This window comes from Marmota flaviventris, chromosome 13 (assembly GCF_047511675.1).
Source record: "Marmota flaviventris isolate mMarFla1 chromosome 13, mMarFla1.hap1, whole genome shotgun sequence".
Classification (NCBI taxonomy): Eukaryota; Metazoa; Chordata; class Mammalia; order Rodentia; family Sciuridae; genus Marmota; species Marmota flaviventris.
Genome location: NC_092510.1, coordinates 94,229,378 through 94,242,920, shown reverse-complemented (window position 1 = coordinate 94,242,920; position 13,543 = coordinate 94,229,378). Strand labels below are relative to the sequence as shown.

The window sequence follows — 13,543 nt, the reverse complement described above, 5'->3', positions numbered from 1 at the left end:
CTGGTCATTTGGTTTCTGACCCTTGTCACTCAAAGGCAGGAAGTCCAAGGAGATGGATCTATCAGGAGGATACTATCTGGCAACAGTGTGACTGCTGGGTCCACAGCATGTTCTTATCATGAGAGGCCCAGGGTGAGAGGGGGACGTGCTGGCTGAGTAGTGGTCACTGCTGGGCCATGGTTGGACAGTGCTTAACAGCCCGACTTCCCCTCCCGATAAAATCTGGCCGCAACACATGCCCAGCACTGAAAATGGGACCTTGCTCTGTGCTCCTTCCCTTTGGGGCCAGCTTCACGAGTGTGTCCACAGCAGAGACACTGACCCTCCCTGGGGAAGGGAGCCTGAGCTTGGGGTGCCACGCTCTGTGCTCGCTGCCTGACGTGCTCCATGGGGTCTTTCAGTGTGTTCTTGAGTGACATCTGGTGGAACCAACAAGCCCGGGCCAGGTCTGGAGCCTCGCCCTCGTGTGGTCCCGCCCCCCAGGTGGTGCTCAGCACACCTCTCCCAGCAACTGCCACCACCCCCACAGCAGGGACCCGGGTGCAGGTGTGGGAGGGTTGGGCAAGGGTGGGGTCCCGCATCTCCTCAGGGGCTTGTGCTTGCCCTGAGCTGCCACAGGCCCAAGAGAACCGGACCCTAAAACAAACTGCAGCACTGGGGAGGCGGAGGGTCCCCAAGGAAAAGAGGAGCGTGCTCCCAGCCCTTCCTGCCCCCTGCACGGCGCTCTCGCGTTGTAATGGGCCCTGCGAAGGATGCAGCTGGTCCTGCCTGCCATTACATGACCCTCTGGCTCCAGGGGACCTTCAGAACACCTCTGAGTTGCTGCAGAAGTGGAGGACGTCACTGGGTGTGAGAGCGTCACCGCCCTGGGATCTTGTTCCTTGCCTGTTCTGTGGCCGTCTGTTGTGTCTGGCGGCCAGGCTGGTTCAGGTGCGGGGTTCGTGATGCCCGACTGACCAAGGCCTCCACCTGGAGGAGCTCCCTGGACCCTGAGTGGTGACTAAAGGAGGCCGGCTTGGGACGGAGCGCCTGTTGCTTGTTCAGCAGGGGCACTGGGGTCGGCGGCCCAGCCGGAGCCCGCTGCGTCAAGCGGGGCCTCTCTTACCTAATTCACTGGGCCACCCCTCGATTCCTGCCAGGGCCCTGCAGGGAGAGAAGAAGGCTGAGCAAAACCAGAATGAAAACAAAGGTAGGAGGGTGAGAACCACCATTTCCTGAGCACCTACTGTGTGCAGGGCTCCGGCCCACAGTGGCTCTTCTATGCCCCATGCTATTGAGTGACAGCCCTCCTGGGTTAGGGTTCATTCCCGTGGCTTCTACTCCTGCCCAGCGTTTTCCACACACTGCCCCGTGATTTGGCAAGTCCACTTAGGATGGGCCAGGGGTGCTCCTGGTGGCGGCAGGGGCCTTTTGAATGCAACCCACTGGCCGCAGAGATGGACAGCACAGTGGCTGAGAGCTGAGGTCAATCTGAGCTTGATCCTGGGCCTCCCGAGAGTTGCGGGGTCTGGGGACCCAGCCTCAGTTTCCCAGCTGTGACTTGGCATTACTTAAAAGTCCCACCCTCTCCAGGTGCCGTGGGGATGAAATGAAACGATATGCATATAGGGTGTGGTACACAGAAAGTGCTCAATAAATGCCAGTCATTACTTCTGCCCCAAAACATCCCATGAGAAACCGAGGCCCGGCGTCTGCCGCGACTCTGTTCCCAGACGCCCCTCCCCCGCTGTCAGGCCGCATCAGTCCATAAATATTTAAACAACATGTCACCAGATTATTATAACATATGATCTATAGCACTGATGTGCTGCAGTGCCGTGCATTCGGGCTTCATTTTCAGAATATCGAGACATAAAATATTTATGTATTTAGCCAACCACGAGATCTCACATTCTGTCTCAAAATGCTGGGTGGTGGCAAGACGCTGAACTGAGACGCAACGTGTGAAGGGGGTGCCTTGTGCTCACGTCGGTTCCTGGGGCATCTGGATGGGTTCTGGTTCATTCTGGGGACATTATCACGTGGCCCATGAGCAAGAGCTGACCGGGTTTATCACAGCGAGCGGCGGGCCAGGATCCAAAGAACCATCCAACCACCAGGACCCACGTCATTTTCACTGCTATGTCTTGATGGATCTGTGCATATTAGGTGCTCAGTAAAGGACCACCTAAACCAAGAGATCCCCCTGTGGCCACCACAGCCAGGTGGCTGCGAACGGCAGGAGTTCAGCAACATCTGCATCCTGTTCTGCGCTATCCCCAGCGCCCAGCACCAGGCCACGAACAGGGGGGCCCGCTGCTGGATGAATGGCAACTGGAGGAATTGCCAGATAAAACTGTGACTAGATTAAAAAAAAAAAAACTTAATTAACTAATAAATTAATGGGGGATAATGACTCCCTCTCTGCAGGTCCAAATTACACAGTGCAATTTCTCATTCCTCCTGAGGAAATATAGGCCCTCCAGTGCCCGTGGTGGGCAGGAAGAGCAATTTTTCTTTAAAATTAAATATCTCAATTGCTAACATTAGCGCATCATAGTGCCGTAAGTCCTGGGTCTTCAGCAGCACGCAATTTCAAAGATGCTGCCCCATACGCCACTGGGGCTTCCAGGAACTTCCCACGCACCAAGGAGCATCATCCAATGGTCTCTCCTGTCCCCAAATGACACTAAAACAAATACTTTTACAGACCACTGCCCTGAGGGGAACAGCGAAAGTGGGGTCATCTCGTGCAGGTGACCAACGTCAGAAGACTCGGGGTGTGCAAGGGAGAGCCGTTAGCTTGGAGGATAAGTATTTTCTTTGCAAGTTTCCCCAGGAAGAGACAGGAACCTCGTCTGATCCCCACGTTTCCCACAGCGGCCATCAGCAGCTCCTTCCTAAACAGCACCAGGAACCTGGACCTGAGTGTCACCCCTGGCAGTGACCCCAGTGCCCAGCCCAGGTGGCACAGCACCCACTGCTCATCACCCTGACAGAAAACCACAGATGTTTCCCAAGTGCCATGCTGTCACCACCAGGCTGGCTCCACGAGCAGGCAGTCCCCACCCTCGTCCCCAGCCTCTGCACAGTCAAAAATGAGACAGTCCTCATTTCCACTTGGGCTGGCTGAGGAGGCTGGCATTTAAAACAAACACAAAGGCCACTAAGATTCCTGGAGGAGACAAAGGAAATGCACAGGCTCTGAGTCAGGCGCAGGGAGCTCACTGAGGTCCCGGGGAACCGACTCCAGCAGCCAAGCCCTGGGGTGGGCTCCTCCACTCCCTTTCTGCTGCCGTCTGGGCACCCAGCCTGGTGACAGCCAAGGCCACACCAGTAAAGGGGTTGCTGCTCCTTGAGATGCTGGGGTGGGACCAGGGGGCAGGTGCTCATCTTCTAATAATAGCACCTTGCCCAGAGGTCTCCCATGGCGGTGTCCCCTCCCCCTGCTTAAGAACCTCACAGACACACCCTCTGGACGCCACAGCATGCCCAACAAAAATGCAGCTTCAGAGCTATGGGAGAGCTCGGCGGTAGAGCGTGCTTGCCATGCCCAAGGCTCTGGGTTCAATCCCTAGCCCCGGAAAAAAACAAAACAGCTTGGACACACGGCCCCCAACCATTCCAGCCACCCAAGCCCTCCTGTATGTGGGAGGAGCTGCCTCTGCAAAGAAGGGGCACAGGAAGGAGACTCTGGCAGGTACAAGCCTTCTGGGCTCAGGTTCCTCCCTCAGGTTGAGGATTCCTTTTCTGAAATGCCTGGGACCACAGTGTTTCAGAGCTTGGAGTCATTTGGATTTTGGGATATTTGTACAGACTTTTCTAATCTGAAAATTCAAAATCAGAATTGTTCTAAAATCTGTAATTTCTGAGGGTCATGTCATCATGCTGGTGCTCAGAAAGTTTCAGATAATTAACTGAGCTCCTACTATGTGCCAGGCATAGTGCTAGGCAGAGAGGATACAACTGTGGCCACAGACCAAGTCTTACCCCAGCGGAGCTTATGTTCTAGTCAGGGAGTCAGATAACGGATGTAATGCTCTGTGCCCCAAGCACAGGACCCGGTGCATGCCGTTCCTTCCAGCTGCCCGGGAGGCTCCGGGCCTGGCTGCCAGCTCACAACCTCCAGAAGGCAGCCTCTGTCCTCTGACTCTTCAGAGGGCCCCCTGAATGCTGTGGGTTTCCTCAAGGTAACAGACTCTGCTTCTCTGCATCCTCCTCTATAAAATGAGCATATTGATAAAGTACCCATGACACGGAACTGGTGGAAGGAAGAAGTGCATTCACTCATGTAAAAAAGTGAGGCCAGGACATGACATGCAGCAAGCCCCTGACACAGAGGGGCCAAGGGAAGGCCAAGCAGGCAGGAGAAGTTCCTGGCTTTGCGCTGCCCAGGGTCTGCCAGCAGCCTAGACCCCAGCCCACAATAACCCACCCACTCACCCTGTGGTCTACCTGCCTTTCATCCTGCCCTCTCGTCGTCTATCCGACCTCACATCTCCCTGCGTAGACACCCCTCACTCCTACTTCCCCAGGCAGGAGCCCCAAGAAATACCTCCAGCAGGGCTGGAGTTGTGGCTCAGTGGTAGAGCACTCGCCTAACATGCACGAGGCACAGGATTCGATCCTCAGCACCACATAAATGTAAAATAAAGAGACTGTGTCCACCTAAAACTTAAAAATAAATATTTAACAAAAAAGAAAGACCTCCCGCAAAGCATTCACAAACCTCTGACTCAACTCCTGTCCCCAGGTGGTGAGAGGCCAAGGGGTGGGGCAGTCAGAGGCCTCTGTGCCAATTCTGTGCAGTGCCTGACCCAGAAGGTGGGTGCATTCCCTCCCTCCCTTCCTTCCTCCCTTCCTTCCTTCCTTCCGTGTGTTTTTTTACCAGGGATTGAACCCAGAGTCTTGCAGATGGCAGGTAAGTGCTCTGCCACGGAGCTACAGCCCCAGCCACAGGTGCATTTCTTGAATGACTGAATGAATAGCTATGTACCTACTGACCAACATGGCACTGCTGGTTAAAAGAACAGATTTCACTCAGCCAAAGGGACAATGGATGCTCTATTTCACCCATATTCCAGGCCCAGGTACCACGATATCTTGGCCTGAAAGTTGGGAGTGATCTCATTCACTCCACAGAGCAGACATGGGCTGCATGTGAGAGCTTAGGCTGGTCATGGTCTCACTCCGCACCTCGGTGTTCCCATCTGAAAAATGGGGAGCTTCTGGGCTTTTCTTTTTTTTTAAGCATCAGATTTTTTCTTTTCACGTAACATATAATTAACACCCACCTTCCCTCCCTCCCTCCCTTCCTTCCTTCCTTCCTGGGATTGAACCCAGGGGTGCTTAACCACTGAGCCACATCTCCAGCCTTTTTTATATTTTATTTACAGATAGGTCTCACCAAGTTGCTTAGGGCCTTGCTAAATTGCTGAGGCTGACTTTGAACTTGTGATCCTCCTGACTCAGCTTCCTGAGCCACTGGGATTACAGGTGTGCACCACTGCACCCGGCTGACTTTATCTTTTTTTGGCAGTACCGGGGAATTGGTCCCAGGGCCTCCCACATGCTGGGCAAGAAATCTTACACTGAGCTATATCCCCTGCTCCAAAATCAACAGTGCTAAAGTGGCATGTGGTACATTCACAATGCCACCTCTACCCAGTTCCAAGGCATTTTCATCACCCCAAAAGGACACCCACACCTTTGAGCCGCAGCTCCTCATTCCCCGGTGCCCACTGACCTGCTCCGTGGGCTCCTCTATTCTGGGTATTTCCTAGGAGCACCTTCTCTTAAAACACCTCCTGGACAAAACCTACGTGAAACAGGGAGCAGGAAGGCAGGGGAGGTTGCCAGCCCACATGGAGCCCACGTCTCTTGTCCCTAGTGGACTTTCAGGGCGAGCTCTGATCCCAGGTCCCTTACTTTTCAGAATTCTAATCTTGAAGTCGACTTCTAAGGCAAATCACCCCAAATTATGCCTGAGAATCAAGGGCCTGGTGTTACCGGCCTATTTTCTGGACGAGGGAGTGGCAGGTGGCCAGCAAAGCCCTCAGGTGAGCTCACCTGTGGGGAGTGGGCTCCACAGCTTGTGGCCCTCTCCCCACCACTTAAGCGACCTAGGGTCTCAGGTGTAAGAAGCTGGGCAAATTCCCACAGAAGCCACCTCAGGAGAGGTGGCCACTTCCAGGAGATAAGGATCTCTCTCCTCCTTTAGGAAGAGGCAGTCTGGGGGAACCCAATGGCTCAGGAGGGCTCCCAGAACATGGGGGCCTCCCTAGGCCTCGCTGTGTGGACCTTCCCTGAGGCCCTGGGCAGGAAGAAGAGGGACAGACCTCTTGCTCACTTCTGTCCCCAGTCCCCACCCAGGCCTGTGACAGACGCTCCTGTCAGCACAGACCTCTGCTGCGGCTGGTGCTGTGTAAATAATTAACAACACATCTGCCTGGCTTCAGGACACCACTCGGAGGCCTCAGGCGGCCCTCCAACGCCACACCAAAAACCTAGGGGACTTACTTTCCGCCCCTTGGCGGGCGGAGGTGGGAAGAAAGCAAATTCTCACTTCCAAACATTTCCCCGAGAACCACACTTGAATCTTGCCTCTTTCCAAACTGTCACTGCTTCATTCCCCTCTTTTTTGGGGGGTCACGATCACAGGAAAGTGCTTTGGAGGGATCTGGATGGGGTCCCCGGCACCCTCCTCCAGCCTGTTCAGGGCCTCAATGCAGACCAAAGGCGTGTCATGAAAAGAGCCTGGACCTTCCTGCTGTGCCACCCTGGGCAGGTCCTTGTAATTAAATGCCTCCCACATCTTACCGGGGACTGGCACCGAGCACCCATGCTGTGGGGATGCTTCATGTGCATCGTTTGATGTAGTCCTTCCCCAGAACCTCACGGGGTTAGGATGCTGGTCCTGTTTTCCAGATGGGGAAACTGAGGCTGAGGGCGGTGGATGACTTGCTCTTCAGGTCTGAGTGAGCACCTCCCCATCTGGGGCCTCAGTTTCCCTTCTGTAAGAGGTCACCATAGGTCAGGCACCCTTCCGACCCTGGAAGTCTACCACACATACACGCCAATGGTGTCCTGCACCTCTTCTCCGGGTGGCCACGAGCCTGCTGAATTCCTGGCTTCAGCCTGGACTGATCAGAGCTGGAGGTCACTGGTAGAGGAGCTGCCTCCCTCTGCAGGTCTCTTCCAGAAACCTCCATTTCAAAGGGTTTGAGGACAAAGAACAGAGAGGGCAGACACTGGAAAACGGGGTCATGAACAAATTCCCATCTGAGGGACTCCACATCTGAGGTCACTCCCAATCGCCTCCACTACAACTGGGGACGAGGGACTTCCCCCAAAATGGTCTCTGTTCCCCAGGGTCAAGCCGATTTTGAAGTGTGAGGGTTAAACAATTTGGGGAACCTGCAGGCACTGCAGGCTCCCCATGGCCACCTCCCTCCCCCTCCCTGTCAGGATTCCTTCACACTCTATGGAATTCCTACACAAAGCCCCTTTTTTCTTTCTATGAGGTCACCATCAAGCAGATGTCTAAGAGAAAGAAAGAACGGCTCCATGTGGCTCAGGGCCTCCAGGCCTTTGGAACTGAATGTATTTCAGACGCAGAGGCCCCACCTTCCATTCCCATCGCCGTCCTGCGTCAGCTGCAGAGCCCAGCTCCAGAGTGGCGGGTTTAGGGAGCACTGGGATCCTGCCCAGGAGATGCCAAGAAGCCTGACTGGAAGACCAGTGCCTTTGCCACCAGACCACAAGAGAAGCCATCTGTGGAAAAATCCAGAACTAGAGACAACAGAGCTGCCTGTGTGGGGGTCTGTTTTCACACAAGCAAGTCCTGTCAGAGGGACCGATGTCAAAATACTAGATCACACTCTGTAGTCAAGTTCCCAAAGTTAACATCACAGGAAATAACACGCTAACTGATGTGCCCCAATGTCACCTCTGTCTGGACGTCAAATCTGAGCCCGAGGCCACTGGTTTAATTCAGGTTTGGTCAAAGGACAGAACCACATGTCTGTCACCCATTTCCAACAGCAATGGGTGAAGTTGCCGGCCTGTTTCTCTTTCAACTAACATTTTCCAGAGACCTACCTTGCTGTTCCCCAGGAGTTGGAAATGAGAAGGCTGAGCAGGGAAAAGCCACTGAGACCCTCGACAGTCTGCCTCAGACCTGCAGCTAAGCCTGGCCATTCCCTGCCTGCTCTCTTCTAAGCCCTTCATACCACCCCAAGTGAACCCCTCATTTCACAAGTCCCCTTGCTCCCCAGGGCTCCGAGTCTCCAGGTGATGGCCTAGGAGGCTACCATGGCCTGTGCACTCCACTTCCTAGGAATGACGTCAGCAAAAAAGGAAAAAAAGATAAAAATGTAGAAACAAGGCCTATTTTTACCTCCCCAAATCACAGGCCAGACGGGAGAGAAATCCATCAATGCCAGAAATGTGGCTGAGCCTTCGCACAAGATCTATTATTTCACACCTTAAATTAACGCATCCTGAAGCCATTTGCAAATGTTCATCAATTTGCAGAACATGCTTGGAAGGGGGAGAGATGGCTTTCCTTTTCAACACCAAGGACACTCACAGGGGCACAGTGCAGCTCCAATCAGGCACAGTGCAGCTCCAATCAGGCCCGTCCTCACACATAGCATTCCTCTCAAGCACAGACCAGCAGAAACCCCGATAGGAATGGAAATGAGAAGGAAAAGAGACGGGCCCAGGACTGAAATGACAAGTGACAAGAAGCCTTCCTAGAAGTGATCATGTTGTCACACACTCAGAACAAAGAGTGAAGCCCTGTGCAGGTAACTCTCTGTCCCACGGGTCAGGATGCTGGGCTCTTCCTGGAGCAATGTCTGGCTTCGTCCCCAAACAAGCCTGGAGGTGCCAACCTGCATCTAACCGGGGATGGATGATTCACCAGGGGCCTCCAGCTCCACCCTCCAGCTCCCCTGCTTGGTCCAACCCGAGAAGAGGAAGGAAACACTGTTCTCTTTTTGACAATTGTTTTGACACTTCCCTAATGAAACCGATCCTTGGCACTTGGAAAGAAAACTGTGAACTGCAGCCCCTTCTCTTGGGAAGCTCTGATCCTGGTGTTGGTTACTCCAGAGGTGCAAGAGGGGACAAGGAAGGCCAGCAGCACCTTTGTGAAGACCTCTCCCAGAAGTCTGGAGCCCAGCAATCCTTGTGGGACCCTGGCCTATCTTAACCCAGTGACTTCGCAGCGTGCTGGAGCAGGACAGCACAGGAAGGCAGCCACACGTGGTTTAAGGTTAAGAACTTCAACCCTGGAATCAGAGTTTTGCCAGTTTATAACCTGGACCAAGTTATTTAACCTGTCAAGTTTCTAAGTTCAGTGGGAAGACTATGAGCTCTGCTCTGACAAGCCTGGGTTCAAATCCAGGGTCTACTGCATATTAGCATGTGATCTTTGGCACATTATGTAATCTCCCTGTGACTCGGTTCCCTCATCTGTGAAATGGGTATTATGATAATCCCCATCCCACAGTGCTGGCGAGCGGATGGAGTACAATAAGACCCCTAAAGCTGTGAACACAGGCCTGGCATATGGTATATCCTAAATAAATGGGGACCGTTAGTCGTAGTGCTACTTCAACAAAATTATACAAGTCAGTTCATGTCTCAGCATCTTAGTTTTTTCATCTGTAAAATGGAGAAAATAACCTCTATTTCACAGTGAGAATTTATTGAGCAGACGTGTGTTGAAATCCTCAGTCCCAGTCTATGCACCGTAGCAGTCATATATTACATTCTGGGTCAAACAAGAGGAAGGACTGTGAAGTCAGGCAGGTGACCTAGGATTCTGTCGCCATCCCCTCTTCAGCTGTCCCAGACACAGGCTTGACCTCTCCACACACCCATTTGCTCATGCATAAAATCAAAAGCCATTTTCTGTAGCAGAAATGACCCCCAGAACTGTTCCCAGCACTGGAGGTGCTCCATGAGTGAGTCTCCTCCCCCTCCCCCTCCCCCTCCTCTTTCCTGTTCAATTCCACCAGAAATGCCACCTGGTAAAGCCAGAAACTCCATTTCTGGAAACCTGAACAGCTCTGAATCCAGACCCACCTGGCCACTGCTTAAGTCGGAGACTTGATTTTGTGGAGAAAGAAACGACTTTTTAGTCATTTCCGAAGCAGACGGGACAGCAGAGGCTGACAAACCACAGGGACCATTTTAAATCCTGGGCCTTTTCTTCTGGGAAGTTAGGCAAGAACCTTCCCAAACGTGGGGCTCTCTGCCAGGCAGTGACTCATTCCACGGCTCCCCACAGGCATATTTTATTTGGGGGTGGGGGATCCAGGGAGGGCCTGGCCTTGATGGGGGAGGCAGCATTTCCAGCAAACTCAGAAGGTAAGTTTTTGGTGGTTTTTTTTTTTTTTTTTTTTTTTCATTTTCTGGACAAAAAGAAAAAAGAAAATGTGGGTCTTTTTGTTTCCTTCCAGGTTTTGTTTGCTGAAAGAAGACGTCCAAAGTTCACTCCTAAGCTACAGTGTTGGGAGCAGGCTCTTCCAGCGGGCTCTGAGTCTCTTTCAATGAAATTTTTCTTCCATTAGTGACACAATTCTTCATGTACCTTCAAGGTCCGGTGGCCCAGGCTCCAAACTCCTAAGACTACATTTTCCCCTCAGAAAGGCAAGCTGAATTTTGAAAATGCAGGGCATCTAGGGAGCTCTCAAGTTTCTAAAGTTTGCTTTAAAGCAATTAAGACTTTCAGCTGTGAAGATTTGCAACAATTATAAAGTAGGAGTCAGTGAACAAGAACCTGTTGGTCAAAACGGGAAGGGCAGCCCTTGGAAGATGGTGTCCCGAACTTGCTGTGGCCAATTTTTTTACTGTTCTTGGGGGCTCACACTTGGATCCAGGCTTGGCACAAATAAATCAGACCAATTTAATCTACTTAGCAGGACAGAAGAGAGAAGCCCTCAGATACATGGATAAGTGTCTCCCTAGAATCAGACCCCAGGTCTGGGGGGAGGGTCAAAATGCCTCCTATCTGGAGAGAGTCAAGAACAAGGCCAGAAACACAGAAGGCATTTAGAAAAATTGGACCCAAGTCCTCTGATGCCTGGACAAGGTGCCCTCATAATGCCCACCTTGCCGATGTAGCCTTGGAGGGTCCTGCCAAGGGCTGGCTCTAAGGTTTCCACAGTGCCAGGCTCAGCAGGACTCTGCATGTCTGTCCTCTGGCCTGGTTCACCAAACCAGGCCCCCGGCACCCACCTGGTCAGGAGGCCTGGGCCTCTCCTTGGGCTTCCTGTCTTGGAGGCCAGGGCAGGGCACATCACGCACACAGGCCCGGTGGGTGCAAGGCCAGGGGCTGCTCACCCTCTCACACTGCAAATGCAAATTACACACTCACATCCACACAGGCATACTTTTGCTCTTAGAGGCTCACACGTGTGCACACAATCACTTGGGAACATGAAGACACGTGGGCACACAGCTCAGCCCCACACTTGGTCCAGCGCTGCGCACACTCCCTGGCCCACCGTGAACGCTCCACAAGTGGGTGGACGCGAGCCACGCCGTCGCCGGTCTTCCACCCACACTCCCCAGCCCGACCCTCCGAGGCGCACCCCCGCGCGCGCACACCCCCCAAGGACCGGCGGACACGCCACCCACTTTCGCTCCGCCGCCGACACACGCAGCCTCGCGCGTCCGCACGCACCGCGGCCTCACGCGCGCACTCCCCTCGCCCGTGGAACCCCGGGCGCGCGCCCACGCGCCCACACCGGGCCCGGCTGTGCTCCCGGCCCGCGCCCGGCCCCCGCCCCTGCCCCGGCCGTGCGGCCCGGCCCCGGCCCCAGGCCACTCACCGGCGTGCTGTGGGCTCCGCTGCCGGCCGAGCACCGGCGCGCGGACAGTGGGCGACCGGCCGGAGCGGCGGGTCCCACACGAGTTGGCAGCGCCGCGGCCGCACGCTCGTCCTCTAGGTTCCGCCGCCGCCGCCGCCTGCGCGCGCTGGCGCGCCCGCTCCCGCCCCTCCCCGCCGCGGGGCCGCGCCGCCCCCTGCGCTCGTGCGCGCTACCGCCACGCAGGCTCCGGGGGGTGCCCGGGCTGCGCCCTCTGACACCCGACCCTTTGCGCGGAGCGAGTGGCGCAGTCAGCGTTTGGTTCAGCCGAGGACCCCTCCCCATTTCAAAGCTGGGGAGACTGAGGCCCAGACGCCAAGTCCCAGCCAGGGGACTCGACACTCTGCTCTTTGCGGGCTCCTCACTCTTGGGATGAGGGTCTGCAGTCAGCCAACTCGTGGACCCCTCTCGTGCGTCCTCGGGGTCCCCATCAGCTAACAATTGGCCCAGCAACAAGCAATTTTTTTTGCACGGGCTGAATGCAGGCATCAAAGCAGGCTTCAGGGCATCCGGATGTGGTAAAGGCCTTGCTCCCTGCTCTCAAAGCACCAGGTGTCTTACCTGGAGCTCCTCCACTTCCGGTGGACCCCCAGGCCAACGAGGGTCAATGTGCAGAGGTTTCTGGAAGTAGTAAAAGACTGCAATAATCAATGTTTAACACCCCCTCTAAGAAGCCGGTCCGTTTGGGGCCCACAGGCTGTTAAGTTCCCTGCTTCACTTTCTAAAGACACCCCCCTAGGGGGTGCTCCTGATTGGGACGGTTCCTCTTTCCACTCTTGCTGCTTCTGCACATTCAAAACTCTGCTCTCCCCTCCAGGAGGGTCAGGGGAACCAGGCACACTGGCCGCCTGCCAGCTGCCCAGAGTGGCCACAGAGAGGAGCTGGGTAGGGGGTGGATGCCCACTGAGTGACTGTGCTTTAGCTGACTCTGATCTGTAATACCTTGGCCTCAACCTATCACATCACCCTGCTGCTACATGCTTTGCCTGCCTTTGGTGTCCAGTCCCACAGCCACTCTATGAAGGAGGCATTATGCTACCCTGAGCCCATTTTACAGATTGTGTTAATGAGGTTTAGAAATGAAGCTTAGAAAAACACATTCTCTGGCCCAAAATCACCACATGGTGAGTGGTTAATCTGGAAGGTGGCTGCAGATTGTCTAATTCCAGCACCTGTGTACCTGATCACTAGGCACCCAGGCCTCATGAAGAGCTTAGTTCTGGTATGAGAAGGGTTCAGCAGACAGCCCAGAGGAGCCAGCCTAGTCCCAGCCCTTTTTGATGAAGAGGCAGCTGTCACAAACCAACAGGGAGGAAATGGATCGTTCTGCAAATTGTTTCGCTGTTTATTTGGAGTCCATTTATACCCTCGCTTCACGTAATGTACACCAAAGCAAACGTCAGATAGAATGAAAAGTTAAATATAAGAAATAAACATTGCTGGTGCATACCTGTCATTCCAGCTACTTGGGAGACTCAGGCAGGAGAATTGCAAGTTCAAGGCAGTATCAGCAACTTAGAGAATTTGCCTCAAAATAAAAAAGGGCTGGGGATACTGGTAGCTCAATGGTAGAGCACTCCTGTTCACTCCACAGTGAAACAAAGAAAAGGAATAAACAATGCGAAAAGTAAATAACAGAAAGAGATGGACATTCTGAGAAGTGTATGGCAGTGTTACTAGTG

The 13,543-nt window shown here is 54.0% G+C and overlaps 1 protein-coding gene across 3 annotated transcripts in view; it reads right to left on the bottom strand.

Annotated features, from left to right (window-relative positions):
• Nek6 (NIMA related kinase 6) overlaps nucleotides 1-12,438 on the bottom strand; it is a 73,949-nt gene extending 61,511 nt beyond the window's left edge. The window contains exon 1 of one of the 3 annotated variants that reach the window (XM_027944492.2): nucleotides 12,423-12,438. Coding sequence is in view for 1 of the 3 variants with exons in the window: in XM_027944475.2 (XP_027800276.1) it covers nucleotides 7,606-7,618 (13 nt within the window). In the remaining 2 variants the exon portion in view is untranslated. Of the gene's footprint in view, nucleotides 1-7,605; nucleotides 7,626-11,825; nucleotides 11,908-12,422 lie in introns of those variants that run through there. The other 2 variants (XM_027944485.2, XM_027944475.2) reach the window with 2 other exon arrangements.
• Nucleotides 12,439-13,543: the final 1,105 nt, after the last annotated feature.